Here is a 27,042-nt window from a genome sequence, read left to right as displayed (position 1 = left end):
AATCTCAAAAACTGGAAAAATGACTGGCACTTTTGTTACGAATGAGGATGGTAAGAAGGAAAAACTTTATTTTTGTCCTGATTGTTAGAACCACGATTGCTGTCGTGGCTTTACCTGGAATTGTTCATCTCACTGACTCGCGTGCAGGCAAAGACCAGCCCAGGGAGCAAAAAGCCTGGTGAAAAGGAGACTGACAAGAAGGACAGCAAGTCATCCTCCAGTGGTGATCGAAAATCTACAGATGGCAAAAATCACCAGTACGTGCCCTAATTTCTGCATTTTTATTCATGTTGGGTTGGGAATATTTTAATATGACCTTTCACGTGGCAACAAAGGCTTGAGTACTATTCGGGGGGGGGGGGAGGGGGGATTAAATCGCTCTCAACACTTCCCTGGACTCACTGATGACTCACTGAAGGCTTGACGAATAACTCTTTTGCCATCTCTGAGAGAAATGGCAGCATCGGACAGACATTTCTTGTCGCATATGCATAACAGTACTCATTCCACATTCACCATATACTTTCACGATTTTTTTTTTGTTTTGTTGTTGTTCAACCATTCCTTTACCTAATCTTAACTTTTGGGTCCTCGGGGACCTTTTGAGACTTTTGGGTCCTCAGGAACATGAACACACACACACACACACACACACACACACACACACACACACACACACACACACACACACACACACACACACACACACACACACACACACACACACACACACACACACATGCCATTTATTGTAGATGGTTGTTCCCCCACCACTCCTTAGATCTAGCAGCAGCAGTAGCAGCAGCAAGAAGGTTGACAAGACTGCTGGAGACAAAAAGGATGCAAAGGGAACTTCCAACAGTTCAAAGAAACCTGATGAGAAGAAGGATTTGAAGGATAAGGATGGGAAGAAAGAGGAACACAGATCGAGCAGTTCACACTCGAGCAAGTCCCGTAAGCGGCCCGGTGAGCCTTCATTTCCTATTCCTTCCTCCTTTTTTCTTTTGCTTGTTCGCCCCTTTGCTCGCTGCTTCCATATATGTAGTGCCATTGCCTGACAGTCAGCGCATTGCCTCCTTCCCCACTCTCACCGTTCCCTTCTACAACTTGGGATTATTTATGTTGAAAAACAAAAAAAGGCATAAAATGTCCAGTTTCACTGAGTAATTGCTCAAATATCTTTCTGCTGTTCCAGGTGATAAGGATGCCAACCGCACTGTTGTCATGGACAAATCTAAGGGGGAGCCAGTAATCAGCCTGAAAACGTCCTCGAAAGACAAGGTGATTTTTCACATTTCCAAAACGGGAATCTCTTTTTCAGTTGATTACAGGTCGTTATTTGATTTGAAAATAGCCACAAAAATTATGGCTTTCATCCTAAGCTGTACTTTATTTATTTTATGCACCTATTGGTGACATCGAGAGTTTCCTGATGCTAATGAAACAATCTTTTGTCATTCACAAACATTAAACGTTACGGAGATCGCATAATGGGTGGAACGGATAAGAAAAATAAGTTCACTTTGTTTAACTTTCATGTTCATCTCGTTCATTTAATTTTCCACCAATTAGTATTGGGTAATTTTGGGGTTTGCCACTTGTGTGATGTTGGCATGGGTAACATTTCGATGGAACGTTGGTTATTGGACGTTTCTGTGAACCCCCATATGTACTTTCAATATTTTCTCTGACAATTCATTCTTTGTGTAAACACCAGCAATTTAATTTGATACTTTGTTGGACAGGCAAGATCCTTCGCAGTTATCACTGCTATTACCAAGCAAAAAGAATCGTTTAAGATGTATTGCATTTGGTGGTGGTTGCCAGATATCCAGTATTGCGACTCTTGTTTGAACCTGCTGTACAAACCTATATCCAACTTGAAATCGCAAGTCGTTCTATAAGGCATACTACAAAGTGTGTGTCCATCCTTGGGCATGGCAGAAAATATCATCTTGCAGGCCTTAATAAAACTGAAATCTCTAACCAGTTTCCTTCCTCGCATTGTAGTGGAGCCTTGTCAAGTCCTCCTCTCGTGTGTACTCCTGTTCCATCCCCTCGCTCAACACACACTCTGCTTGAGAAGTGGCAAAATGTCTCAACATTGTATTTACCTCAAAACCTCGTTTACCCAACCCATCCCACTCTGTCCACACCTCAACCTCTGTACTGTCATGACCCAAACCTGGAACTTCCAAAATCCAGGTTTGTTTGCCACCAGTCCCACAATATGGTAAACAAGTATTTAAAAGGTTCATTTGCCACCAGTCCCTCTCGCTTGGGTGGAATATTGTATCCAGTTGTTGGAAATATCAATAATCAACACTAACATTGTGACCGACGTCGCCTCTGCATAACTCCAAAGAGGTCGGCCCACCATTGTCACTGTTTCCGGTGATATGATCGACTCGTCACAGATAATCGTGTCGGCAGCTATGTGACAGATGTTAATTGACTACGCAAACCAATGTTACGTGCTGCTTCCAGCGATCAACAAGCCATTCTACAGTGCTTATGGAAAGTCTACATATACTTTTCAAAATTTTCATTTTTTGTTGCCTTGTCGCCTGGAATTAAAATGCATTGTCAGACTTTTTCCAGCTTTATTTACACATCGTAACCCACAACTTCTGAGTGAAAAATTTCAGAAAATCAATTAACCAGCAGGGCAATTGATGTTGTGCATACCTCTGCTACGCAATGCCTGATCACAAGAACATATTTTGCTCAATACATTTTTGAAATATCCATGCTATCCTGTGTATTGGTTTTGCGCAATCTCTCAATGGTGAAGAATTACTTTAAAAATTTTTGGATCTTCTCTAAAATTGAATCACTTCTTCATCATCACATACCCAACATGTCCACAACGTTTTGTCCGAATAATTCCAAAACTTTGACATATCCTGTACACAGACAGGCGAGTCAAAACTTAACTTTCCTCCACCTTTGGTGGTGGAGGTAAAAACACAAAAGTAGAATATCTTGGTTGGATAAGTGTCCACCACCCCCCCCCCCCCCTTGTAATAGCAATTGTAAATTAGCTCAGGTTTAACCAATCACCTTCAAAATCACACACCAAGTTAATTGGCCCCCACATGTGTTAAATTGGGATTATGATTATTTCAGAATAAAATCAATTGTTCTTGTCGGTTTCCTCTGCTGGGTAGTGCATTTCACAGAAAAGTCTCAACCATGAGCACCAAGGAGCTTTCAAAATACCTTTGTGATAAAGTTGTGGAAAGGCACAGATCAGGGATTGGGTATAAAAATATTTTGTTTGTGGGGTAGATGGAGGAACTTCATAGTAAAAGTAGGATTGTATGGTGTAGCATGGTCTGTGGATGGGTCGGAGACATCCCGATGTAATTTAAGTAGGGAAACTGTGAGCTTAAGTTGTTACGTGTCACCACACGGGGTGGTGCTGTGTTAATTAGGTAGGGATTTAGGCCAATTTCTCCCAGGATGTGATTGCCCTCTGCGACCTTTACCTACGTTTTTGCATTTACAAAACCGGAAATAAAAGAACCATGTTTTCAACAAAAATGACGACAACTGAGCTGAATGTTCCAAGCAGGCAAAAACCTGCCTCCAGGAATGACAATTACCAAACCATGCCCCTGGGGTGGATGATGGATTGGCGTGACGTTAGAAGGTTCGGGGGAGAGGAGAGTTGTGTGAGGTATGTGATTGGAGGCAAAAGGATCCACCTTGCTGGCTTCCCCTCGACACGGTAAAGAAGGCTGCACAATTCTTGCGTTCATGCTGCGGCGAATTTGTTCACGCACTGGAGCAGGATGCTCGCCATTACTGTTCGACTGAGTCGCGAAGTTGTACGTTTATGAGAGGGAGAGGAGAGGAGAAGAGAAGAAGAGCGCGTCTCAGCAATAACTCGGCGTGATCCCGTTGTGCGTTTGAGGAGGAAGGGGGCTGTCATTGTGAGTGGACCCTGGTGTAGGAGAGGAGCGGGGTTGGCAATCTCAAACATTAGAAGAAGCTGCACGGCAGTTTTTGAGCCCTGGTGTTGAATACCGCCACAAGAATACCTCACGTCCATGTCCCCGCACAGAGAGTGGTTTGATGCCATTTTTGGGTGTGGTTTCCCACGCAGTGATTTCGTGGTTTTGATGACGCCAGGTCCAAAAAGGATAATCTCTGGACGAAGCAAAGTGCCAGAATATAGGTGGGATTTTTATTTTCTTTTATCTTTTCCCTTGTCCGTTTTTGTAACTGTGTTGAGGCTCCTCGACTTTCGGCTGTAAATGACTTCATGTTTCATTACCTCATGCTTTGATTTATTTTCATTTTTACACTTTGATTTATTCCTGTTATGAATAATTGATTTATGTTCATTCAACCCCAATTTATTATGATTGCTCGTGTCTGTTTATTCATTGTGGGTTCGAGTATAAACCCTTGTCCTTCGTCCTGTTGAGTGCCTCAGGTGCGTGCTTGCCACCCCTGTCCCGTACGCGCTATAATCTCCAAGGATCACGTGTTTGTCTCCAAGGGAGAACTGTTCGGCTATCCGTCCAGGTTGGTCTTCACCGGCGTGGACACAATATTTCACAAAGACCTTGAATATACCTTGGAGTAGTCAAGACCATTATTAACAAGAGAAAGGCATATGGTACCACCAAGACCCTGCCTCAATCAGGCTGTACCTCCAAACTGGATGACCAAGCAAGGAGGAAGCTGATCAGAGAGGCCAATGGCAACTCTGAAAGCTTCATTCCTTTATGGCAAAGACTGGTTACTGTTTGCATGTCATAACATTCCAAGCACTTCACAAGTCTGGCCTGCACGGTGGGTGGCAAGAAGTCAGCTATTACTCAAAAAAGCCCACCTTGAGTTCCGTTTTTAAGCATGGGAAAAAAAGGCAGCTTTTTTTTCTGCCGACTGTCTCAAAATCAAGTTTCTGCTCGTTATTAACCTCCGCCATCGAAGATCGGAGGTTACTGTTTTCACCCCTTTCTGTTTGTTTGTTTGTTTGTTTGTTTGTTTGTGAACAGTATTACGGAAAAACTCCTCGACAGATTTCTACGAAATTTGGTGGGGGGGGGGGGGTTAGGTATGGTCCAAGGATCATGCCATTAGATTTTGGACTTTGTTCCCCCCCACCCCCCAAAAAAAAATTTAGAGAAAATTTTTTATACTTTTTTTGCATTTCTAAATGTTTTAAGTGATTTCCACTCCCCCCCCCCCAAAAAAAAATGTTGGAAACTATAACTGTCAGCACTGTTGACATATTCAATGAATAAGATACAAGGTTCACTTGAGTGACCCAGCAGTATTGGCGGCGAGGTTTTGCACTCTCCCGAGTGCTCCCCCTCTAGTTTGTCATGTTTTGACTTTATTTTCTTCCCTACATGTTTACTGATTCTTCCCTACATGTTTACTACTGTGTGTTCCTGGTTCAGTTTTGTTTCAAAAATTGCGCTATTTTTTGAGTTTTCGTCGATCTTGTCTGATTGGGTTTCCGTGAGGCCTACCCATCTTTCCCGTCTCGGTGTACGATTGTTTTTATTTGTATTTTCTCCCTATTACCATCAGTTCCTGTTTTCTCCACATTTCCCACTACCGCTGTTCTATCACTCCCAGTACACCTTCTGTTTCTTGTCTTAAAATTTAAATGATTTAACAAAAAAAATCTAAAACCGTTTCTTCTTCCATATCCATGAGTACCGACTCTTCTTCCTCCTCCTGTCGTCACACCATCTTCCTTCTCTTTGAGCTGACCCGCTTTCACCATTACCTTCATGAACGATTTCTTCCTCTGACCTACTATTCCCGAATCTTACCTAATCTTCAAAAATCCATGAAAAAAAAAAAAAATTTTCTCCTTGTGGTATCCTTCCGAACCTTTCACCTCCCGAAACCACGTGTTTCTCTTCCCCTTCCTTTTCCTGTTACTTTTCATTGACCCATCAGTTTTCCTCTGCATTTACCGATCCAAATTCACCATACAACTCCACGATTTTACTTCAACCTTTCCTTTTCCAATTCTTTTGCAATCCTTATTAAAAATAAATAATATATAATCCACTTAACTATACACCTCCCGTAACCACGTCTTTCTGCTGGAATTGTTCCTACCCTCTGCGTTTGCCGATCCAAATTCACCATTCACTTCACGATTCTTCTTCAACCTTTCCTTTACCTCATCGTGTGCAATCTTTCTCAAAAAATAAAAATGGTCTCTAATAATGCTTCAAATTCCTCTTTCACATGTGTGGTTCTCTTTACTGTATCATAATTGGAAAAAATTTTCTCTTTTTCACAACTTTTTCTATTTTCTATTCACAACTCTTTTTCTATTTCAACAGACTGCTCTCAATTCGACCTTTCCTTCATCCCTTGTCCAAAAAGTCCAACTGCTCCAACGTTTCTTCTCTCCAGTCTCTTAGTTCGCCTTTATTGCATCCCTCAAGTGATGTCTTTAGTCGCATCTCTGGCCGAGAAATATAAAATCTCTGGCCTCTCAAAGCATCCATCACACTTCCCCCTCACCTTTCTTGCTCAACAATCCCCACTCACCCTTCTCCTTCCAATTACCCCCCGGCTCTCGCTACCTCTACTCAAAGGTGCCCCCCACTCTCACATCCACAAGCTGCCTCCTTCCCCTGCCTTCTGCTCCCTCTTACTGCCTGCTGTACCTCAACCCAGCACCACAGAGCCTTTTCTCCTCATCCAGCCCTCTCCACACCACTCCTCATCCAGCCCTCTCCCATAACTCTTCTGCAATCCCCCACACTTTCAATAACTCTCCTTACCTCCCCCACCCCCACCCCTCCTCCCTTGTCTTGTCTGCTCCCCTCTAGTGTGACCACTCCTCATTTTCATAAATGCCAAGGTGAGCCAATGAAAAAAGCCAAGAATTCACACGGTTTCGAAAAAGTGATGATAATAGAAAGCCTATACGCCAAGAAACCTGTAGAAAACCAAGACGCCAAGGTGAACAACGAATAGCCAAGATCTTGTGAAAAAAAAAGCCAAGGAGTGGTCACACTGCTCCCCTCCCCCGCACCCAAAGCCTCCTCCCCTCCCCTCCCTCTTCCTTTCCAGTGTGGTCCCCAAACATCCGGGTTCTTTGCTCAAACCTGACATCTTTCCATACAGGTTGCCAGCTAACAAACCAGACATAATCTGCCAAACAGAAACTTTCCTCCTTCAAGATGTCTCTGACTCCTGAGTATATCTCCCTGGTTACTCCCTCCTCCGGTATGACAGACCTGAGCCCCGTCCTGGTGGAGTTGTTGTTCTCCATCAGAGACGCTATTCCTCACTCTCCATGCACTGCCCTCACCCCCCCACACCCCCAGGAATACCTCTGGCTACAGCTTCCCCTCCACTCCCACCTCGTGTTTGTATGTGTGTTGCACAGTTCACCAAACAGTGATGACTCCATTTACACCTCACTATCTGAAAACGTGGACCAACCTCTCTCCTCTCAACTGAACTCTTCCTCATATGTGGTGACTTAAATTGTCATCATGCCAGTTGGCTGGGTGTGGGTAGCTCGCTCACCTGCCTTGGCACTTCAGCAAAAGACTTCTGCAACTCATTGGGACTGACTCAATCGGTCAACTTACCGACCCGGATCTCAACCTACAGTATTCCATCTCTTTAGCCGCTGTCACACCTTGACGTTTTAGCTAGCGTATGGCAACGTATCAAAATGTATGCAAAACGCTGGCGTACGCTGAACTATTGATTATTTTTTTTTAATTTTTGGGCGTATAATAACGTGTTGGACGTATGCATAACGTATTAGTAACGTACACAGAACGTTTTGATAACGTATAGATAACTTTTATATCAATGAATGCTGAGTGTGTTGTCGGCGTTCACAACCTATGCCCAACGATAGTCTAACTTATGCATAGCGCGCGGCAGCATATCGCCGACGATCACGTGGCGTAGGCTATTAATAGACTGCGGCTCGACAATTCAAATCATAACCGCACTCGACATCGAAGTGTGAAGCCGCTGTCACACCTTGACGTTTTAGCCAGTGTATGCCGACGTATGAAAAATTTGCCGAACCAAGCTGGCACGCGTTGAATACATTATGGGTAAGTTTTGTATACGTTAAGAGCACGCTGGCATTGGTCGTAGTACGCTGGAATACATCATTGTATGTCGAGAAATTTTCAGCATGTAGAAAATTTCTCGACGTATGACACATTCCGCATACGCTGGCATAAGTTGTAGGCACGCTACGCGATCGTTGACACACGTCGACATACGTGACTTGTACGTTACTCATAAGTCGAAACACGTCAAGGTAATGGAAAGCGTCAGTGTTCCAGACTCCCTGGTTTTTTTTTTTTTTCCTTCGGTATGACGGTTATGATTTAAATCGTTGAGCGGCAGTCTTTTAATTACATTATATTATAACCGCACTTGAAATCGAAGTGTCAACATGACCGTCATACTGAAGAAAAAAATAACCAAAAAAAAAAACCAGGGAGTCTGGAACACACGCTAACCATTACATTGACATGTTTCGACTTATGAGTTCCTTACAAGTAACGTGTGTCAACGATCACGTAACGTGCCTACAACTTATGGCCAGCGCATGCGGAACGTGTGCGACGTGTGTCAATGACCGCGTAACGTGCCTACAACACGTTACTCATAGGTTAGAAATAAGTTTCGGGTACGCTAAACATTACCTCGACGTGTTTCTACTTGTGAGTAACATTCAAGTTACGTGTGTCAACGATCGCGTAACGTGCCTACAACTTATGGCCAGCATTTTGCGGAACGTGTGAGTCTTACGCTGGCATACGTCGGGAAATTTCAAGCATGGAAAATTTGTCTTACAGCTCGGCGAACTACGACGTATGCCAGCGTACTACGACGTATGCCAGTGTGCTCTTAACGTATACAAACTTACCCATAATGTATTCGACGTGTGCCGGCGTTTTAGCCCAATTTTGAACACGTCAGGCATACGTTGGCTAAATCGTCAAGGTGTGACAGGGCCTTTATGGATCCGATTTTGACGTATTTCCCAGAAAATGTCTGCTGTTCTTCCTCCACACCAATCGTTTCATCTGACCACATGCTTGTCAAAGTAGACATCTCTCTGGCTGTTATTGGAGAACCACCTCAACACCGTCGAGTCTGGCATTTCACTCAGGCTGACTGGCAGGGTCTGCAAGCAGCCATCAAACTTCTAGACTGGTCTCCCATTGCTACTTTCTCCAACAACTACTTGCCCTGGGAATTCATGGGAGTGCCCTTGCACTCTCTCATGCACAGATTTATCCCATCTCGTCTTCATATGTCCTACTGAAGACCTCCTGCCCATGGTACACGGAAGTTTATGGCTCGGCAGTTGTCCTGAAACGACTTGCCTTTACCCTCAGTTGGATTTGCTTTCCATGAGGCAATCTCATTTCCTTCCATCAAGCTCAGAACAAGTGTGTCTCCCCTCAGGAGAGCCAGAAAACAGCCTTTCTCGTCTTGAGTCTGAACTCTCAAACCTCTCTCCCTCCTCCAAATCCTGGTGGTGTCTATTCAAATCTGTTTCTGGTGTATGTTCCCCCTCCATCCCCTCCCTTGCCTCAAATGGCTGTACTGCTGACACCGCATGTGAAAAGGCTGAATGCCTAAACTCCATGTTTGCTTCTAAATCTTGTGTCTGAAACACCGCTTTCTGTACCCACCTTACCCAGCCACACCAAGCTGGCCCTGGACTCTGTCATTTTCTTCCGACAAAGTGGAGAGTTTGCTGTCAAACCTCGACTCAGATTCTGCAACCGGTTCAGACGGCGGTTCATCAGCCCACATGTCCTAAAAACTTGCTCCTCTGCTCTTGCTCACCCTCTCTCTCTCTCTTCTCTTCATTCTCTCATTTGCTCAAGGTCATCTGCCATCTTCTTGGAAATCGGCAAACATAAAAAAGAGAGAGCTCTGCATAAAAAAGGTGCGAAAACAGATCCCTGCAATTACAGGCCAATCGGCCTTCTTCCAATCATCAGCAAGATTATGGAATCCATCATCACTTCAGACATTAAATCCTTCCTCTTCTCCAATGGCATGATTTCCGATCATCAATTTGGTTTCAGACCAGGTCACTCGACCATAGTTATGCTGCTTCTGCTCTCCCAACAATGGATGGAGGTCCTCAATGCCAGACATGCAATCAGAGCCATCTCCACTCATGTCTCGCAGACTTCCTCTCCTGTCACATCTAACGTGTGGCCCTAAAGGGATTTCTCTCATCCCCTCTTCCTGTCCAGGCTGGAGTTCCTCAAGGCAGCGTTCTGGGCCCTGTTCTTTTTCGGGTTTTCATCATTGATCTCTCCGACTCTGGAAAATCATTTTATCTCTTTGCTGATGACTCTACCCTCTGTCGTACCATCTGTATTTCAATTTCCTTTTATCATCATTGAGACGTTTCTACAACTTGATTGGAGTCCACCTGTGGCCAATTCAATTGATTGGACATGATTTGGAAAGAAACACACCTTTCCATGCAAGGTCCCACAGTTGACAACGCATGTCAGAGCAGAAACTCCACCATGAAGTCCAAGGAACTGTCTGTTGAACCAAAGAACCAAGGAAGATAGAATTGTGATGAGGCACAGATCTTTGGAAGGGAATACAACGATTTCTCGTGTTGAAAGTTCCCAAGAGCACAGTGAGCTCCATCAGGAAAAGGAAAGAATATGGAACTACCCAGACTCTTGCTGGAGCTGGCCATCCAACCAAACTGTGCAAGAAAGAACTTGGTCAGGAAGGTAACCAAGAACTCTATTCTCCACTCTGACGTAACTACTGAATTCCTTGGCTGAGATGGGAGAACCTGCCAGAAGGACAACAGTCTCTGCAGCACTTCACAAATCTCGGCTTTATGGGAGCGTGGTCAGACAGAAACCACTCCTGAGAAAAAGGCACATGACAGCACGCATGGTGTTTGCAAAAAGGCATGTGAAAGACTCGGAGCATTGAGGCAAAATATTTTGTGGTCTCAGGAGACAAAATTTGAATTATTTGGCCTGAATGCAAAGCGCTACGTCTGGTTGAAACCGAGAATAGCTCATCACCCCCATCTAACACCATTCCTACCATGAAGCATGGTGATTGCAGCATCATGCTATGGGGATGCTTTTCAGTGGCAGGGACTGGGAGACTTGTAAGGATAGGGGGAACAATGAACGTCGTCAAATGCAGGCAAATTCTTGAGAACCGATTTAAGAGTGCAAAATGACCTCAGACGATGGCGAAGATTTATTTTCCAACAGGACAATGACCTCAAGCGTACAGCCAAAACAACACTGGAATGGCTTCAGAACAAGAACGTGAAAGGCCTTGAGTGGCCCAGCCAAAGCCCAGACTTGAATCCCATTGAGAATCTGTGGAAAGACTTGAAGAATGCTGTTCACTGACGCTCCCCATCCAACTTGAGAGCTTGAGTAAATTTTCAAGGAAGAATGGGAGAAAATCCAGCTGGATAAAGCTGATAGACATACCCAAGAGGACTCGCAGCTGTAATCGCTGCCAAAGGCGCTTCCACAAAGTATTGACTTGGGCTGCTGAATACTTATGTAAATTAAATATTTCTGTATTGCATTCCTGATTAATTTGAAAAATTTCTGAAAACATGGTTTCACTTTGTCATTGTGGGGTATATTGTTTATATCAGTGGCAAAAAATTTAAATTTATGCCATTTTAAATTTGGGCTGGAACACAACAAAATGTGACAAAAGTTGAGGTGTGTGAATACTTTCTGAAGACACTAATTTCAAGGTTCACAATCAACTATTTCCAGAACATGCATACATACATTCCCATTTATCCCCTCAGCGACCATTCGTACCATCTGATGCATTGTTCTGATCTGACAGGGAAGGGAGAAATGGGCAAGGGCAAGAAAGAGAAAAAATAGAAAGATGATGACATGTCAAGCCCCTGCACACTTTGCATTAGCATGGTTGAGCTCGTGCCGCCCAATATTTCTGGCTCTATTGGTCCGCTGGTCTGGATCCATGCTCCACTCTGGTCCCTCTCTCCTTCCTTGCCAACACTTTGTTCCTCTCCTTGTGCCCAGTGATGTGTGCGGTCGTGGCATGGGTTTTGGCGGTACTGTTCATCATCGATGAGGTGAAGTGGTCCGATGACAGAAACCAGATAACGATAATGCAGCAAACTGAATGGAACGAAAGGCAAAGGTGTTGCAAGAGCAGAAGGTGAAAGATGCGAGAAGAAATGAAAGTGAAGGGTGTAAGAACGAGAGGTGAAGGCGGAAAGGAACACAGATGAAGTTGGACGGACAAGAGCCCAGACTCGAGCACTCTTCTCTTCCTCTTCATATTGGAGTATTCAGACCTCTTCTCCCATTCAGGCTGGAGTGTTCCAAGGCAGTGTCTTGGGGGCAGTCTTCTTGTTCTCCTGGGCTGAACACGGGTAAACTGGTTTCCGAAGCCAGCTGCAAACTGGTGATCCTCAGTTTGTCATTCCTTGAGAAACCAGAACTTGGAGCAGCCTGACCTCCAAAAAATATTTCCACTTTTATGAATATGTCATGCCCATGAGAGCCAAGAGGAGCTGGGGAGAAGACGAGTTTGACTTGATAAGGTCCAGTAATAAATTGTTGCCATTTGGAGAGATTTGAAAAGTCAGTCCAGTCCATTCAGAGAACGACTTAGCTGCACGGCCATGTGCCGAACAAAGTATGTGAACCAACACCAAGCTAGCTGGCTGGCATCGTGGAAATTGGTGTCCATGGATTAGGGATAGCGAAGGTGGCTGAGTCGGGTGACCATGTTTAGGAAGAGCCTCGTATCTGGTCGTTGAAATCTTCTTGATTTTTGCCAAAGTTGCGTTCTTGTTGATAGGCGTGTAATTGAAAAACTTGTTAATTAAAACATTTTCCCGTAAAAAAAAAAATAATGTATTGGGGGGAGTGCTCCCCCAAGCCTTATTTTTGTCTTAATTTTATGATTACGGTGGTTTATTTTTTTGAATTATAACGTTGATATATAAACAACGAAAAATATCTGTCTGCCTTTTTTGCTGGAAGTTGTGGAGGAGTTGGAGGAGGGGGATCATCTGTGCCAGATGAACTTGGTGAAGATCATTGTCATGGTGATTGTGATGGAGGTTAACTTGGAGAGGGTACGAGATTCGTTTTTGCTCTGACTGCTCGATGTTGAGGGCTCACTGGCGTCATCCTTTGGATGTTCTTTCCCTTCCTTTTTAATTTTTTTTTGAAAAAAGGAAAACAGCCATTTGACTTGTCTTCCTCCCTTTATTTTTGAATTTATTAAAAGCAGCTGTGGTCTGCTTGGACATTTTGGGCCACCCATGAGCTGCATTCCGTGTTCAGGTCATCTTTGTCGAAGATGGTGAGACCCATATTAATGAGGCGGAAATCCTCCACCATTCTCTTACTCGTGAGAGTATGCAGTGGCTCAACCTCTCCACTTTCTGCCTCTGATTCCTCCACCTGGTGTTCCTTCTCCAGCAGTAGAAGGTTCCATTTAAGAGCTCCTCCTGGTACGAGTCTTGCAACTCCTACACATTACCCCCCCCCCCCCCACCTCATCAAAGTCGACAGTGTTGGCCATGTCAACTATGTTGCGTTGCGCTTTCGACACCACATTATTCACTCTGAAACCCTTGAAGCTGTGAAATTGAGGCCAACGTTTCCGCCCATACACCATTCATACAGTAATGAGTGACTTCCTTCCAAGACTCAACATTACAGAGAGCATCTCTTATTGTGGACTTCCAGAATTCCTTTGAAATCATCTCGTCATTATCGGTTGATTTCACCAGGTTTGTAAATGTCTAAAGAGATAATATACCTTGAATGGAGCAATCACTCCCTGGTCCATCGGTTGAATTACAGATGTCATGTTGGGTGGAAGAAACGCCATCTTAATAAAAGTGTTTTCATTGAGGTCCTGGTTGAATGTTGGATGACCTCGGATGTTATTGAGGACGGGCGTGTTTTGCTGATCGAGGAAAAATTTATTGTGTGTGTGTGTGTGTGTGTGTGTGTGTGTGTGTGTGTGTGTGTGTGTGTGTGTGTGTGTGTGTGTGTGTGTGTGTGTGTGTGTGTGTGTGTGTGTGTGTGTGTGTGTTGTCATTGCTTTATTTTAATGGAATGTGTTACCTTGGCAGAAACTTTAAAAGATGTATATTCCATGTGAAAACAAATATCATTGACACTTGGTTTTGATGATTTTTTTTTTCTTATGATGCGTTTTGCTTTGCAGGAGGTTGGCACTAAGGCCGATGAAAAGAAAAGTACTGATAAGCCCAAACCAAAAGACAACAAGTCGGATGTGCTGTCTTTTGACAAAATAAGACAGGAACGTGATCGGGAGAAGCAGCGAACAATGGAGCGCAGGATGCGAGAGGTTGAGAGACGCAAGTAAATGCCCTTCTTTGTATTTATTCTTTGTCTATTTGCCCTGCACTTTTGCTAACTGTGCTGTGGGAACTGTTTGTTGATATCTTGTGTTATTTGGAGATGAGCTATATTTGTTGTACCTTTGTTTGTGTGGATCAGTTTGCGTCGGATAACTAAGCCATACGGTTTCCATCAGAACGATTAATATAGTAGCCAAGAGTCCCCAGAGTACCTTTTATATCCAGTTCTATTTTGAATGGAATTGTTGGGCTGTGATCACTTGGCCAATCATACTTTGCACTATTTCAGGGAGCAAGAGCGGAGGGACCGTCGCGAGCGGGAGCGTTTGCGCATCCTGCATGAGCGTGAGGAACGAGACCGTGTGCAGCGGGAACGAACGCGTTTGCAAGTGGAGCGTGTACGACGTGAGAAAGAGAGACTCGAGCGTGAACGCCTCGAAAGGGAGCTGATGCGCATTGAGCAGGTACCGCTTTCCATTATACGGTTTGTACGTGATGCATGGTTTGACGTCGCTGCTGCAATTTTATTTGCTCGTTATGAGCACAAGTTTAAATGGATTGTTCAGTGTTGGTGCCTCGAGTTTCAAATTCTGTTCTTGTGTGCAGGAGCGCCGACGTGAACAAGAACGCATTGCACGCGAGCGAGAAGAGCTGCGACGTCAACAGGAACAGTTGCGCATTGAACAGGAACGTCACGCTGCTCTCAAACGCCCGTTTGAAGTGGACTCGAGGTTTGTTCATTCTGTAACCTTTTGTGGTGCAATTTGATTGTACCTGAAAACTGTTTCCATCTCTTGTTGCTTTCATGTTGAGGTCTCAAACTTCCACTGCTGTGTTGGTTGGTCTTTGTTAATTTGAAGTGATCTTGGGTTCATGGAGAAGCATGCATTTTTATTGCACATTTGGAAAATATCATTTCATTTTTGCATGAATTTCAAGGGCAGACAGTCTGATAAATGGATGAACCTGAAACATGAGATTTTCATTTGGGGTTGATGTTCTTTGTGTTGTGCACTCAAAATGCCAAACAGGCCAAATTACATGATATCTGCAGTTGTTTTTTTTTGTTTTTTTTTAGTGTTGCTGATAATTTTGTATCATTCCTGATTATATCGGTTGTGCTTTGCAGGCGAGATGATGGACACTGGGGAGATGCAAAACGACTGGCGTTGGACAGTGATGCACCGGGAGCTATGTTTGTACGTGGCGCAGATGTCGTGCGTAGTGATATCCGTGGTGGAGACACAAACCGATTCCATGACTATGATCATCGGGAACGTGGTCGCTTCACGGACGGGCATGCCTTGACCGTTCCGAGCATAGAGAGGTGCGTTACTGGTTCCTATTTGCAAGCAAATTTGAGCAAGTTTATTTGCTGTGGCTTACTTTTGATGAACTACCGTCTTATTCTCTTGATGTACACTTTGCCATGCAGAACTTTAACCATTTGCTCTTGACAAGTCACTTTGACTTTGTGTTGTTTGTTTTTTTTCCATCCACCTGTCTGCCACAGTATGATTTTGCTTTTAACTTTGGCTTGCAATGTGAAATTTGTCACTTGGTGACTTGGTTTCTGTGATATCAGATATTTGCTGTTGCTAAACCTGGCCGTGTAAATGTGATTGCAAAATTTGTTTGTAAACGATTCAATGAGCCCGTCTTAACATTACAGGTTGTCCAGGTGCGCAGAAAAAAAAATAGTACGAAACTTAGTAGATCCTCCATCTCACTTGATGGTTAAAATTTTCTTGAGATCCAGATGTTTTGATTTTGGGATGCTGAAGAGAAAATTTTAACTGATGTTTGGAAAAAACAACAAAAAAAAAACAACCATACAAGTCAATGATATCTTGCCAAACAAATTCGCTGATCTTGTTCCCGGCAGTTTCTTTTTGGTGTAGTCATGTGCAACACCAATTTTTATCACATCTCTTCTGTCGCATTCATTGGTTGACGTACGACATATTTCTCCAGGTCCATTGTTTCTTCGCCCGGGCGGCGAACAGCTTTTAAAATAATGTTTTCAATAAATGCAACACGTTTTGATTTTGTTTTTTTTTTTTTCCTTCATTCTTCACTCGTACTAATTTTCACGTAAAAATATCCTCTATGAAGGCAGTAACACTTGTGTACCATCATTCATATGATGTGTATCTTCATGTCTTGTCCCATCACATGTTTTTTGTTTGCTTGTTTTTAGTGACAGACTGATATATCACGTATGCAGTGTGTGTGGTTTCTGATGTCTTTTTCTTTCATGTGGCTATTATGTGTATTCAGCCAAAATAGTGCCCCTGGTGGTGTCTGTGCTAGTCCAGAAATAGATGGGAAACTGGAGCCACAATTCATTTGTGAAGATGTATGAATGCACACAAAATAATTTAATTCTATGTGAATTCAATAATCTGACTATCACAGGACATGGTTATCTGAGCTGTTTGAGAAAAATAGTACTTCAGTGTCTATTGTAGATGTCCCCTTCAGCTTGTTCCCAGAAATTTTCATGCAACCTGAACAAAGGTTTCCGATTTGTTGAAGCCAATAACCACATACCCGGGACCCCTTAGCAGGGCGTCGGCCTTTGGCTCTTGCAAATTCATCTGTCCACTTAGTGCATACAATCGTCATATAGTTGGGTCGATTTATGACGAACAACCACTAAACCCACAACAAAAGGTTTCTCAGTGGTTTTCATTCCTACTGGATATACTGATCAAAAGAATAAAAGTCTACCAAAATCTGACATCCGGAAATGGGTTAAAACAGTCATTTTCAAGATGGTCGCCACCGGGCTTTGAAATAACTAAAACAGCTCCAACTTCTTCAATAATTGTGATTAAAAACATAATTGTTGGTTCTGGTCCATGGTTTTAATGGATCAGCAATCCACTGGTGTCGATAAAATTTAGATCTGATCAGTATTTAACCTGAAATCCAAGATAGCGGCAAAAAATGAAGGGCGTAAAATCAATAAATTGTCTCTGTATAATCAAACCTCTGTTAGGCAATCACCCAACATTTATCAAATTATAACAAAAGTGGTTTCAGTTTTCTCTTACCAGCTTATCTCGATGTACAAGAAATGAGTGAACTGTAGAGCAAACACCCAGATGTGTATGAGAAGTTTCAAAATGGCTTCCATGTGATCCGGCGAACAAACCAGTTTTGGGCAGGCCTCAGCTGTGATCCAGTCATTGAACAAACACTCATGAGATCACTCAAGAGCACCGGTGGCTTGACTCGTGGCAGTAAGATGACAGCGGAACACCTATCATTGTGGACAATGTCAGCCCCCATAACATCTGAGGTCAACGTCGCCATGCAGGACTTCAATGATCTCACATACGCAACAAGTGAACAGCATAAAGAAGCAACTGGTGCCAGAATTGAAAGACATGCATTTGACCTCTCAAAGATAAGCACAAAGCTGAATGCATTTTCACCTTTCTCCTCTGATCCTGCATTGAGAAATATAAATGGTATCGTGGTAAGTGAAGACATCAACGAGCATGGATATGAAGCTGTTGGGAACAAAATCATTGAGAGAATGATTGGACAACCTGTGTTTTCCTTCTCCATCAAGAGGACAGAGAAAGCAAAGACCCTGGGAAATTCTAATGCTCTCCAGGTTGCTCCTCACAGAACCATCGACTCCAGTGTGCGATTCCTGGTGGTATCCCAGATAGGTGATTTGTCACTTGAGGACGTGATGAGTTTTGAGCTCAGTCCATACTCTCCATCCCTCTTTGAGGACAACAAGATCTTGAGGAAGGCCGACAAACCTCAACTTGCTCAAGCCGTCAATGACCACTGTACCAAGGCACTGGCATGTGAAGGAATATCTGACACCACACCTTAAGACTGAGAGGTATGTTCTTGATGGTGGATCCTTGCTGCACAAGCTCAAGTGGAAGAAGGGAGATGCATATGGCAAAATAGCCAGAGCATATGCGGACTTCACAACAAAACATTATGGGACAGCAACTGTTGTCTTTGATGGCTATGGTGCAGGCCCTTCGATAAAGGATAACACTCAGCAGAGATGGGGACAACCCAACAGCTATCTGACTGAACTTCACCAGAGAAACTGAATTTGACAGAAAGAGAGATGAATTCCTATGTGTCGGCAGTAATAAGATCACCTATTAAGGTGATCAGCTGAAGAAAGTGGGCTGCACAGTTATTCAGGCAGAAGGGGACGCTGATGTGGACATTGCCAAGACAGCCGTAAACAGCACAATTCTGCATTCCGCCACACTAATCGGAGAGGACACAGATTTGTTGATGCTTTTGCTCCATTACTGTATACCAGATGGAAAACCACTATATTTCAGCTCAGACAACCAGTCAAGAAGCAATCTGAAAGTATATGGCATCAATCGGATGAAGCATCTTCTTGGGAATAAGTTGTGCACTCAACTATGAATCCTGCACGCCTTCACAGGATGTGATTCAATATCTCGTGTGTATGGCATTGGGAAAAAATCAGTCTTTCAGAAACTCATGGAAGATGATCAAGGCCTCCAGTTGTCTGCAGATACATTCACTTCGAGAGGCGTCAGCCGCGCTGAAATAAAGAAACTTGGCAGCCAAGCAATGGCCGTTATATTTGGTGGGGAGAGCACAAGTTCTCTGGCAGCTATGCGTTACAGGATATTCACAAAGAAGGTCGCTGCTGCTGAGTCTTTCATTACACCTGAACGTCTTCCCCAATGGAATCTGCCACAGAGTTTCATTGTCTCCGAGTGTACTACCAGGTTATGGTATGGAGGGTGACCTCGATCCTCTGGACTGGGGCTGGGGACTTGAAGCCAATTGATTTAATTTGTACCTATCATGACTGCCATGAATGCTGCACCAGACACTCTTCTGAAGATGATGCACTGCACCTGCACCACAGCTTGTGACACACCCCGTTGCAGCTGTAGAAAGAATGGGCTTCCATGCACGTCTGCATGTGGATCATGCCAAGTGACGTTTTGTGACAATCCACAAAATCAAGCCTCTGAGGAACTGGAGGACAGTGATGAGGACTGAAATTATAACCTAAACTGCCATTATGTAATGTTTACAAATAAATGTTTCGGTGGTGCCAGGTGTTCAGTGATTTTGGTTCAGATGGAAAATATATTGATTTTTGCACTTGAATTTTGCCGCCATCTTGGATTTCATGTTAAATACTGATCAGATCTAAATTTTATTGACACCATTGGATTGCTGATCCATTAAAACCATGGACCAGAACCAACAATTATGTTTTTATCACAATTATTGAAGAAGTTATAGCTGTTTTTGTTATTTCAAAGCCCGGTGGTGGCCATCGTTGAAAATGACTGTTTTAACCCATTTCCGGATGTCAGATTTTGGTAGACTTTTTTTTTTCTGTTGATCAGTCGGAATGAAATCAGTGGGAATGAAAACCACTGAAAAACCTTTTGTTGTTGGTCAGGTGTTATTTTGACCCAACTAATACCTGGGGAGAGGGGTGGGGGCATTTGTGTACTTTGCCCATAAAATTATTAATTTTTTTATGGAAGGCATCTTTCATCCTGTCGAGAATGCAAACGTGGGGTTGCACAGAAACTGTGTCCATATCTCAGACTGGAGACATGCCCATTTGTGGATCCCATCTTTTTCAAAATTTGTGAAATATATGCTTGATAATGTAGATTTAAATGTTAATTTTTTGTGCCCCCCTCCCCCCCCCCCCCCGGTACCATGACCCCCTCCTCCCTGACTGGAACTCGCAACAGTTATGGCTGTTTTGCTAATGTTTCTTGGAAATTAACTTCTTCATTTTTAGGTCATCTCGACTAAGATGACCTCATAAAGCCGAACCAAATGTCCGTACGTCCGTCAACAATTTTTCTTTCTGGTCTTGATGAAACTTAGTATGTGGGTAGAGGTCGATGAGTGTTGCACAACGATATAACTTTTGTCCGGGTTCAAGGTCAGGGATGAGTTCACGTAAGTTATAAAAATCGCTATTTTCAAAACCTTTCTTGTCTGCCATTCTACAAGATATTCGGCAACTGTTTATTGTTTATGATAGTAAATAATATTATCTTGTATCTCACCGGACAGATTTTTGAATTTCCTTCCCGTTTGATAGTCACGTGATCTGGAAGATGGCCAAAAACGCCGATGCGATTCGCAAAGAAGGAAGGAAGGAAAAATGAAATATAAATATGAAACACATTTTTAGCCTTTTATATTTATATTATATTTTTCCGCCGAAGGTGCAAAAGTTTCAAAACTCGAAATGTAAATGTCCGCATTTATTTTCAAAATATAATTTTGTGCGTGTGTGCCAAAATGCCGAGTCATCTTTAACCAAACTGCACAGTTTGAGCTGCGCAGTCGTCTTCGGTCATAACTGAACATTGAGAACTTGTGGTATTATAGAGATGACCGTCACCCCCACACGGGGGTAATTTTTACATTTGAAAAATGTTTTTCTTTTCGCTCTAATTTTTTTTCCCCCTCCATTCCCACCTACTACTTTGTCTACTTTGATAGTTGCTTCAATGCATTTATTTCCCATTTGCATCTGTGATGGTGCTGTGCCTGTTAATCTGCGACAATTTGTTGCTGGCATTGTATGTAGTGAAGCTGGTCATGGATCGATTGTAATCGGGTTCAGCTTGGGGCCAAGGTGTTTAAATATGCATCTGCATTTGCATCCTTTTCACAAGTTAGACATTTTCGAGTTCAACTTGTCCTTTCTGCATTTAGCAGGATCTTTTGGTCCTTATGCTGTGTGCATCATTTGTTCTTATCCTCATTTCCCCTTCATCCTCACTTTCTTGATCACCTTTTGCCCTTTGTTTTCTTTTCTGTTAACCTTGATACCACTCTGTTATTGCTGTGCATCAAACATGATTCGCAATTGAGAAACAGATTGGTGTATAATTCTGCATTAGTTTGGGATAATGGGAAAACTTTGAAGGTTTGATTTTGGAGTACTGCCGGTTTTATTGAGGCATTTGCTGTTTTTGGTTGTGCCAGAGCTTCGCGAATCGGCTTATCTCTGCTTCCTTTACCGTGATGCATTGCAGGCGTGTGGAGCAGTATGACAGGAGGGATGGCCGCCCACCTGACCACTCGATGGGCCGACGTGAAGAGCAGCCTGTCTTCGGCAGTAGCCGCTTCACAAGCGCCTTTGAAGGCCGGGGCGCACGCGACGCTGCCCCTTCAGCCGTCCCACGGCGTGGGGACGTGAGGGATACGCGAGATCGTGACGAGCGCCGTCTGGACATGGGGCGAGACCGTGTATCGGGCAAGGCACGAGACCCGACGCAGCGTACTCATTCTTCTCCTCATGACTCTCCACGGCGAGCCACTGTTCGGGAAGAATGGAAAGGAGAGCGCTCTGTGGTCACTGACCGCAGGGACACAAGGTTGGTGGAAAAGCGGCGTGGTGTCGAGCAATTGTTGCATAGTTCCAAAAGATTATGGGTTATCGCATTAAAGCGTAAGTTGAGTCGCTCCACAAGGTCCTGTGGAGAATCTGCTGGGGTTTTTTTTTCTTATTTTTCTTGTCTGCTTTGCAATCTTCTACAACTGCTATGCACTCACTTTTGCTGTGCTGAAATGCATTTTATTCACCCCCTCCCTCTTTGCCCTCCAATTCTATCCTCCCCTGTCTTTTTGCCCAACTTTTGGGTAAAAGGAGTCCTGGTCGTTCTTGAATAGTGACTGTGAAGGTGGAAAGTGATGAGTTTTAGAAACTAAGAACAATCAACTCAAGTGCACTATTCATTTCACCTGTATGTTTTTGTTGAGCACCCTGTGCAGTGTAGCACTTGAGCTTTCAAACAGGGTGGCTGGAAGAATCTGTGTGCACATCTCGGAAGGGGTTGGGTTGGGTTGGGGGGGGGTGTTAGAAATAATGCTGCTCAACAACTTGGAACTTGTTTTCAATGCAAGAAATTTCCATCTCATTCTATCCTGCCATGAAGATTGTCTGCTGTATCTACTCCTGGTGGTGATTTAGCATGTGGAACCCAATCCGGTCTTGGGCAGACCATCTCTCCATGCTGATCTCTGGATACGTTGATAGCTGTATTCTCTTCAAAGCTGAGTCTTTTCCAAGCTTTACACCGTTCGGGTCGTTTCTTCTCCTGTGCCATGGTGTGTGGCTCATCAAACTGGAATAGTGCAGCTGCTTCCCATCTTTCCTGGTAGTTGTCAAATTCTTGTGAATCACATCTTGGCAGGAGGCCCAAGCTTCAGGATCTTCTTCTCGCTCTTCTTCTCACTCATTGGTACCAGGTTATTGTATCTCGTTCTCTACTACCTCTTTTCATTTTGCCTCTGCAGCCGAAGGCATTGTTGGCTCACCTGGAAGATAGTTCTGGGAAGCTTATGGGGTGGCACGTCGTCTGTCCGTCTGTTCACAAATACTTTCAACGTTTTCTATGAAACTGCATATACAATTTTGATGAAAGTTCACCACAACCGTTTATTATCAATGTGTCTTTTTTCATGTACAAAAGATTGTTCATGGCATTAACAAAAATCAGGGTCTTGAGGGGTATATGAGGTGGGTGGGGGAGAGGGCTTGCCCCAAAAGAGGTATTTGCTTTCTTCTCAAAAACTACACACAATTCCAATGAAACTTCACCACAACCTTCATCACCTGTAACATACCAAAGTTTGTTCATGACATTAGAAAAATCGGTGTCCCTCAAAATATTTATTTGCCTTTTTTTTCCCCTTCCAAAACGACACGCACAATTCCAATGAAACTTGAACACAACCTTCATCACCTGTGATGTGCCAATGATTGTTCATGGCATTAAAGATGAATTCATTGGTATTTACTTTCTTTTTCCATTGCATGTTTTGTTGGTCATCAATGCCAACCAGTGGTTTCCTGGTTATCTTATCCAGTCAATTCCAGGTGAGCACCCAGGGGTACTGCCCCTATATTTTTTGTTTTTATGTTGTCTGTTCATGAGTGCGAAGCAGATTTTCGTTACTGCGATAACTTGTGAACTATTGAAGGCATTTTGTCCAAACGTGGCAAATGTAAACTACAATACAAAGATGAACTAACTGATTTGATTTTGGTTTCAAAAGGTGCAAGGTCTTTGGTCACGTGACCCTTGAAAATCTTTACCGCAATAACTTGTAGACCACCGAAGGTATTTCAACCAAACTTGGCACAAGTATGGACTGTGATGCAAATATGAATCTATTCAATTCTCGGTTCAGCAGGTCAAAGGACGTGTCCTTTGAAAATCATTTTGAAGACTGCAACTCAAGTTAGAAGCATCTGATGTTTTCTCTTATACTTCTCTTTTCCCACTCTCTCACTCTCTCTCACATCAAATGTAACATGGGCGGAGGTGTCCATCGACGCATTTGCAGCAAATTATGTTTCCTCATTTCCTTCGACACCTTTCTCTTCTTTAGACCCTCAAGTTGAAACTTGATGTTTATCTCCAATTTTTCATCCCACTGTTCTCTCTGGAAGTAACTCAGTTTGTTGTCTCATGTTTCAAGACCATTGCACATCGCCACTCATGGTTTTTCGTTTACCCACCCACCATCTCTACTCTCGAGGACAACTCACCCCGTTTTTTTTTTCCCGCTCCTTTTTTCGTACTGTTGTTTCAGTTTTGTTTGCCTGTTCCTCCCCACTAACTTGTCAGTATGTCAATCTGCTATCCTTTGTTTGGTTTCATGAAATCCAAAAGATTTTGATTCCTTCTTGTGCCAAGGAGTAAAATGAGATGCTGAGTTTGGTAGCTTGGGTAACGGTTAATATGGAAGGCCTATGATTGGTGACAAGTCATGATATTGAGCTTGTCTGGAAGAACCTTGTTGCTGAATTGTGGCCAGTTGAAAGGTTCATTTGTGTTCTTTTTATTATTTTTTTTGGAGGGAATGCAAGATCTTTTCTCATGATTCCATATTTATTTTTCTGTCTTTGGGATTCAGAGCAAATTAAAAAAAAAATGATTTAACTGTTCACTCGACATTGCTGCCGTTGAGTGATGCTGGAAGGAAGGCCAATTGGTTTCCTCCCCCGAAGAAAATGATTTTTATCTTGGACCTTATGGAGTGTGGCTGTTTCATGTTGGGTAGCTGGATGCTTACTGTTGATGTTGAAGGTCTGTGAAAACTTAAGGATGGTGCATATGGAGCTTCCCTTTGAGCTATTTTGTTTGGGTTCTCAGGCTGACTGTAAACTGCCAGTTTGGCGTTTTGCAGGCAAGGTGTTAAATCATTGCATGGATGTTAAGCTCGAGAGGTGTTTGCATGCATTAGTTTGGAAACATGAAAAGTGAAGGCTGTGAGGTATTGTGAACACCCTGGTCATTCAGGTTCCCAAACCAAACTGCTGCTCACAGGTGGTCTGGTGTTCTCAGTTATTCTTTAACACCAGGTTGCACTGCTTCCTCAGTTCCATTGCTGCATAGGGAAACTATTATTTATATTGTCAAGTGTACACTGGAAGCACACATGAAGCACATGTAGTCTCTGACAAACCTTGTGGGGGCTCTCCTCTGGCCCGAACAACTGACAAGTAGTGCTCGTCCAAGTTCAGTGGCAACGCACAATCGCACAGCCCCTCTTCATCCCTGACTTGGTTGTTACTCAAACCTGACTTCTTTCCTGCCAATTGCAGGAAAATGATTGCATCCTCACATTAGTTTTATCAATTTTGATTGATGAAATTTTTATTATATTGTATTTAGAGAAAGGAGAGGGATGAGAACGGCACTCGGTAGATAGAGCGCGCACTTGCGTCAGATTGAACAGTTGACATTTTGTATCCCACTGATTAGCCGGATCTGTATCTTCACCAAAATCAAATCGATTTGTTCTCATCACACACCCAACATGAACACCAAGTTTCATCCAAATCGGTCCATGACTTTTTGATGTCCTGCTCACAGACCAACAGACTGAGGGGGAAACCAAACTTCCATCCACCTTCGGTGGTGGAGGTAACAAACCACAACTCGTGACTGTTGTCCATGGAAGACGAACACAACACATACCACATAACACACGCACACACACACACCAAATTCTCTCCCGCCTGGATGAACTATAAAAAAAAAGCTTTTGACAGTGTCCCTCATTCATGGATGATAAAATGCATGCAAATATACAAAATCAATCTCCAAATAATCAAACTGCTTGAGATAGCAATGGAGCTCTGGAATACCACATTGATATTACAGCACTCAGAAGGAAATACTGAAATACCAGATGTGAAGATATGGTGTGGGATCTTCCAGGGAGATGGCTTCTCCCCTCCCCCCTCTTGTTTTATATGACTGGACTCAGAGTAACCTCATCAACAAACAAGGACGTGGATACACCTTACTATCCAATAGAAGAACATCCAAAGAAATAGGAAAGGCGACACACCTACTATACGTGGATGATTTCAAGCTCCGCACCAAATGATGAAAAATTGAGTGCGCAGCCATAACAAGTAAAATGGTTCTCCGAGGACATTCAAATGGCATTTGGATTTGAGAAGCGTGCCAAGTGCACCTTTCTCCAAGGGAAACCAACAAAAATGGATAAAATAAAAATTTACCTTGAAACAACACAACAGTTAGAAAATGAAGCATCATACAAATATCTTGCTGTGGAAGAGGGCCACCAAATATGTCTCAAATGTGCAAAACAATTGCCAAAGAAACAACAATAGATGGAGGGACTCAATGCCTGACATGCAATCAGAGCAACATCACCAGACATATCGTGTGTTTTTGACTCTGTCTGGAACACTGCCCTGCTCAACAAACTCTCTTCCTCTGGTATCCAAGGCCATCTCTACTCATGGCTTGCAGAATTCCTCTCCTGTTGCAGCAAACGTGTGGCCCTAAAGGGATTTCTCTCATCCCCTCTTCCTGTCCAGGCTGGAGTTTCTCAAGGCAGTGTTCTGGGCCCTGTACTTTTTCTGGTTTTCATCAATGATCTCTTTATCTGTTTGCTGATGTCTCCACCCTCTGCTGTACTATCTGTCATCCCTCAGACCGGCAAGCCGCAGCTTCCTCGCTCTGCAGATCTGGATAAAATCACAAGGTGGTCCAACATGTGGAACATGTCTTTCAATCCTGATATCTCTCCTCTCTCTCCTCTCTCTCCTCTCTCTCTCCTCTCTCTCTCCTCCCTCTCTCTCTCCTCTCTCTCTCCTCTCTCTCTCCTCCCTCTCCTCTCTCTCTCCTCTCTCTCTCTCTCCTCTCTCTCTCTCTCTCTCTCTCTCTCTCTCTCTCTCTCTCTCTCTCTCTCTCTCTCTCTCCTCTCTCTCTCTCTCTCTCTCTCTCTCTCTCTCTCTCTCTCTCTCCTCTCTCTCTCCTCTCTCTCTCTCTCTCTCTCTCTCTCTCTCTCTCTCTCTCTTCTCTCTCTTCTCTCTCTTCTCTCTCTCTCTCTCTTCTCTCTCTCCTCTCTCTCTCTCTCTCTCTCTCTCTCTCTCTCTCTCTCTCTCTCTCTCTCTCTCTCTCTCTCTCTCTCTCTCTCTCTCTCTCTCTCTCTCTCTCTCTCTCTCTCTCTCTCTCTCTCTCTCTCTCTCTCTCTCTCTCTCTCTCTCTCTCTCTCTCTCTCTCTCTCTCTCTCTCTCTCCTCTTCTCTCTCTCTCTCTCTCTCTCTCTCTCTCTCTCCTCTTCTCTCTCTCC

The 27,042-nt window shown here is 43.5% G+C and overlaps 1 protein-coding gene across 6 annotated transcripts in view; it reads left to right on the top strand.

The window, feature by feature from the left end:
- The window catches only part of SLTM (SAFB like transcription modulator), a 156,222-nt gene that overhangs the window by 107,260 nt on the left and 21,920 nt on the right, over positions 1–27,042 (top strand). For 5 of the 6 annotated variants that reach the window (XM_085875349.1, XM_085875348.1, XM_085875345.1 and 2 more), the window contains 8 exons: positions 136–257; positions 782–966; positions 1,196–1,281; positions 14,239–14,396; positions 14,685–14,859; positions 15,002–15,126; positions 15,525–15,722; positions 21,454–21,795. In XM_085875349.1, coding sequence (XP_085731475.1) covers positions 136–257; positions 782–966; positions 1,196–1,281; positions 14,239–14,396; positions 14,685–14,859; positions 15,002–15,126; positions 15,525–15,722; positions 21,454–21,795 — 1,391 coding nt within the window. The remainder of the gene's footprint in view (positions 1–135; positions 258–781; positions 967–1,195; positions 1,282–14,238; positions 14,397–14,684; positions 14,860–15,001; positions 15,127–15,524; positions 15,723–21,453; positions 21,796–27,042) is intronic. The other variant, XM_085875346.1, reaches the window with a different exon arrangement.

This window comes from Eptatretus burgeri, chromosome 3 (assembly GCF_056783735.1).
Source record: "Eptatretus burgeri isolate ZD-2024b chromosome 3, Ebu_testis_v1, whole genome shotgun sequence".
Taxonomy (NCBI): Eukaryota; Metazoa; Chordata; class Myxini; order Myxiniformes; family Myxinidae; genus Eptatretus; species Eptatretus burgeri.
This window is presented reverse-complemented; position numbering and strand designations above follow the sequence as displayed.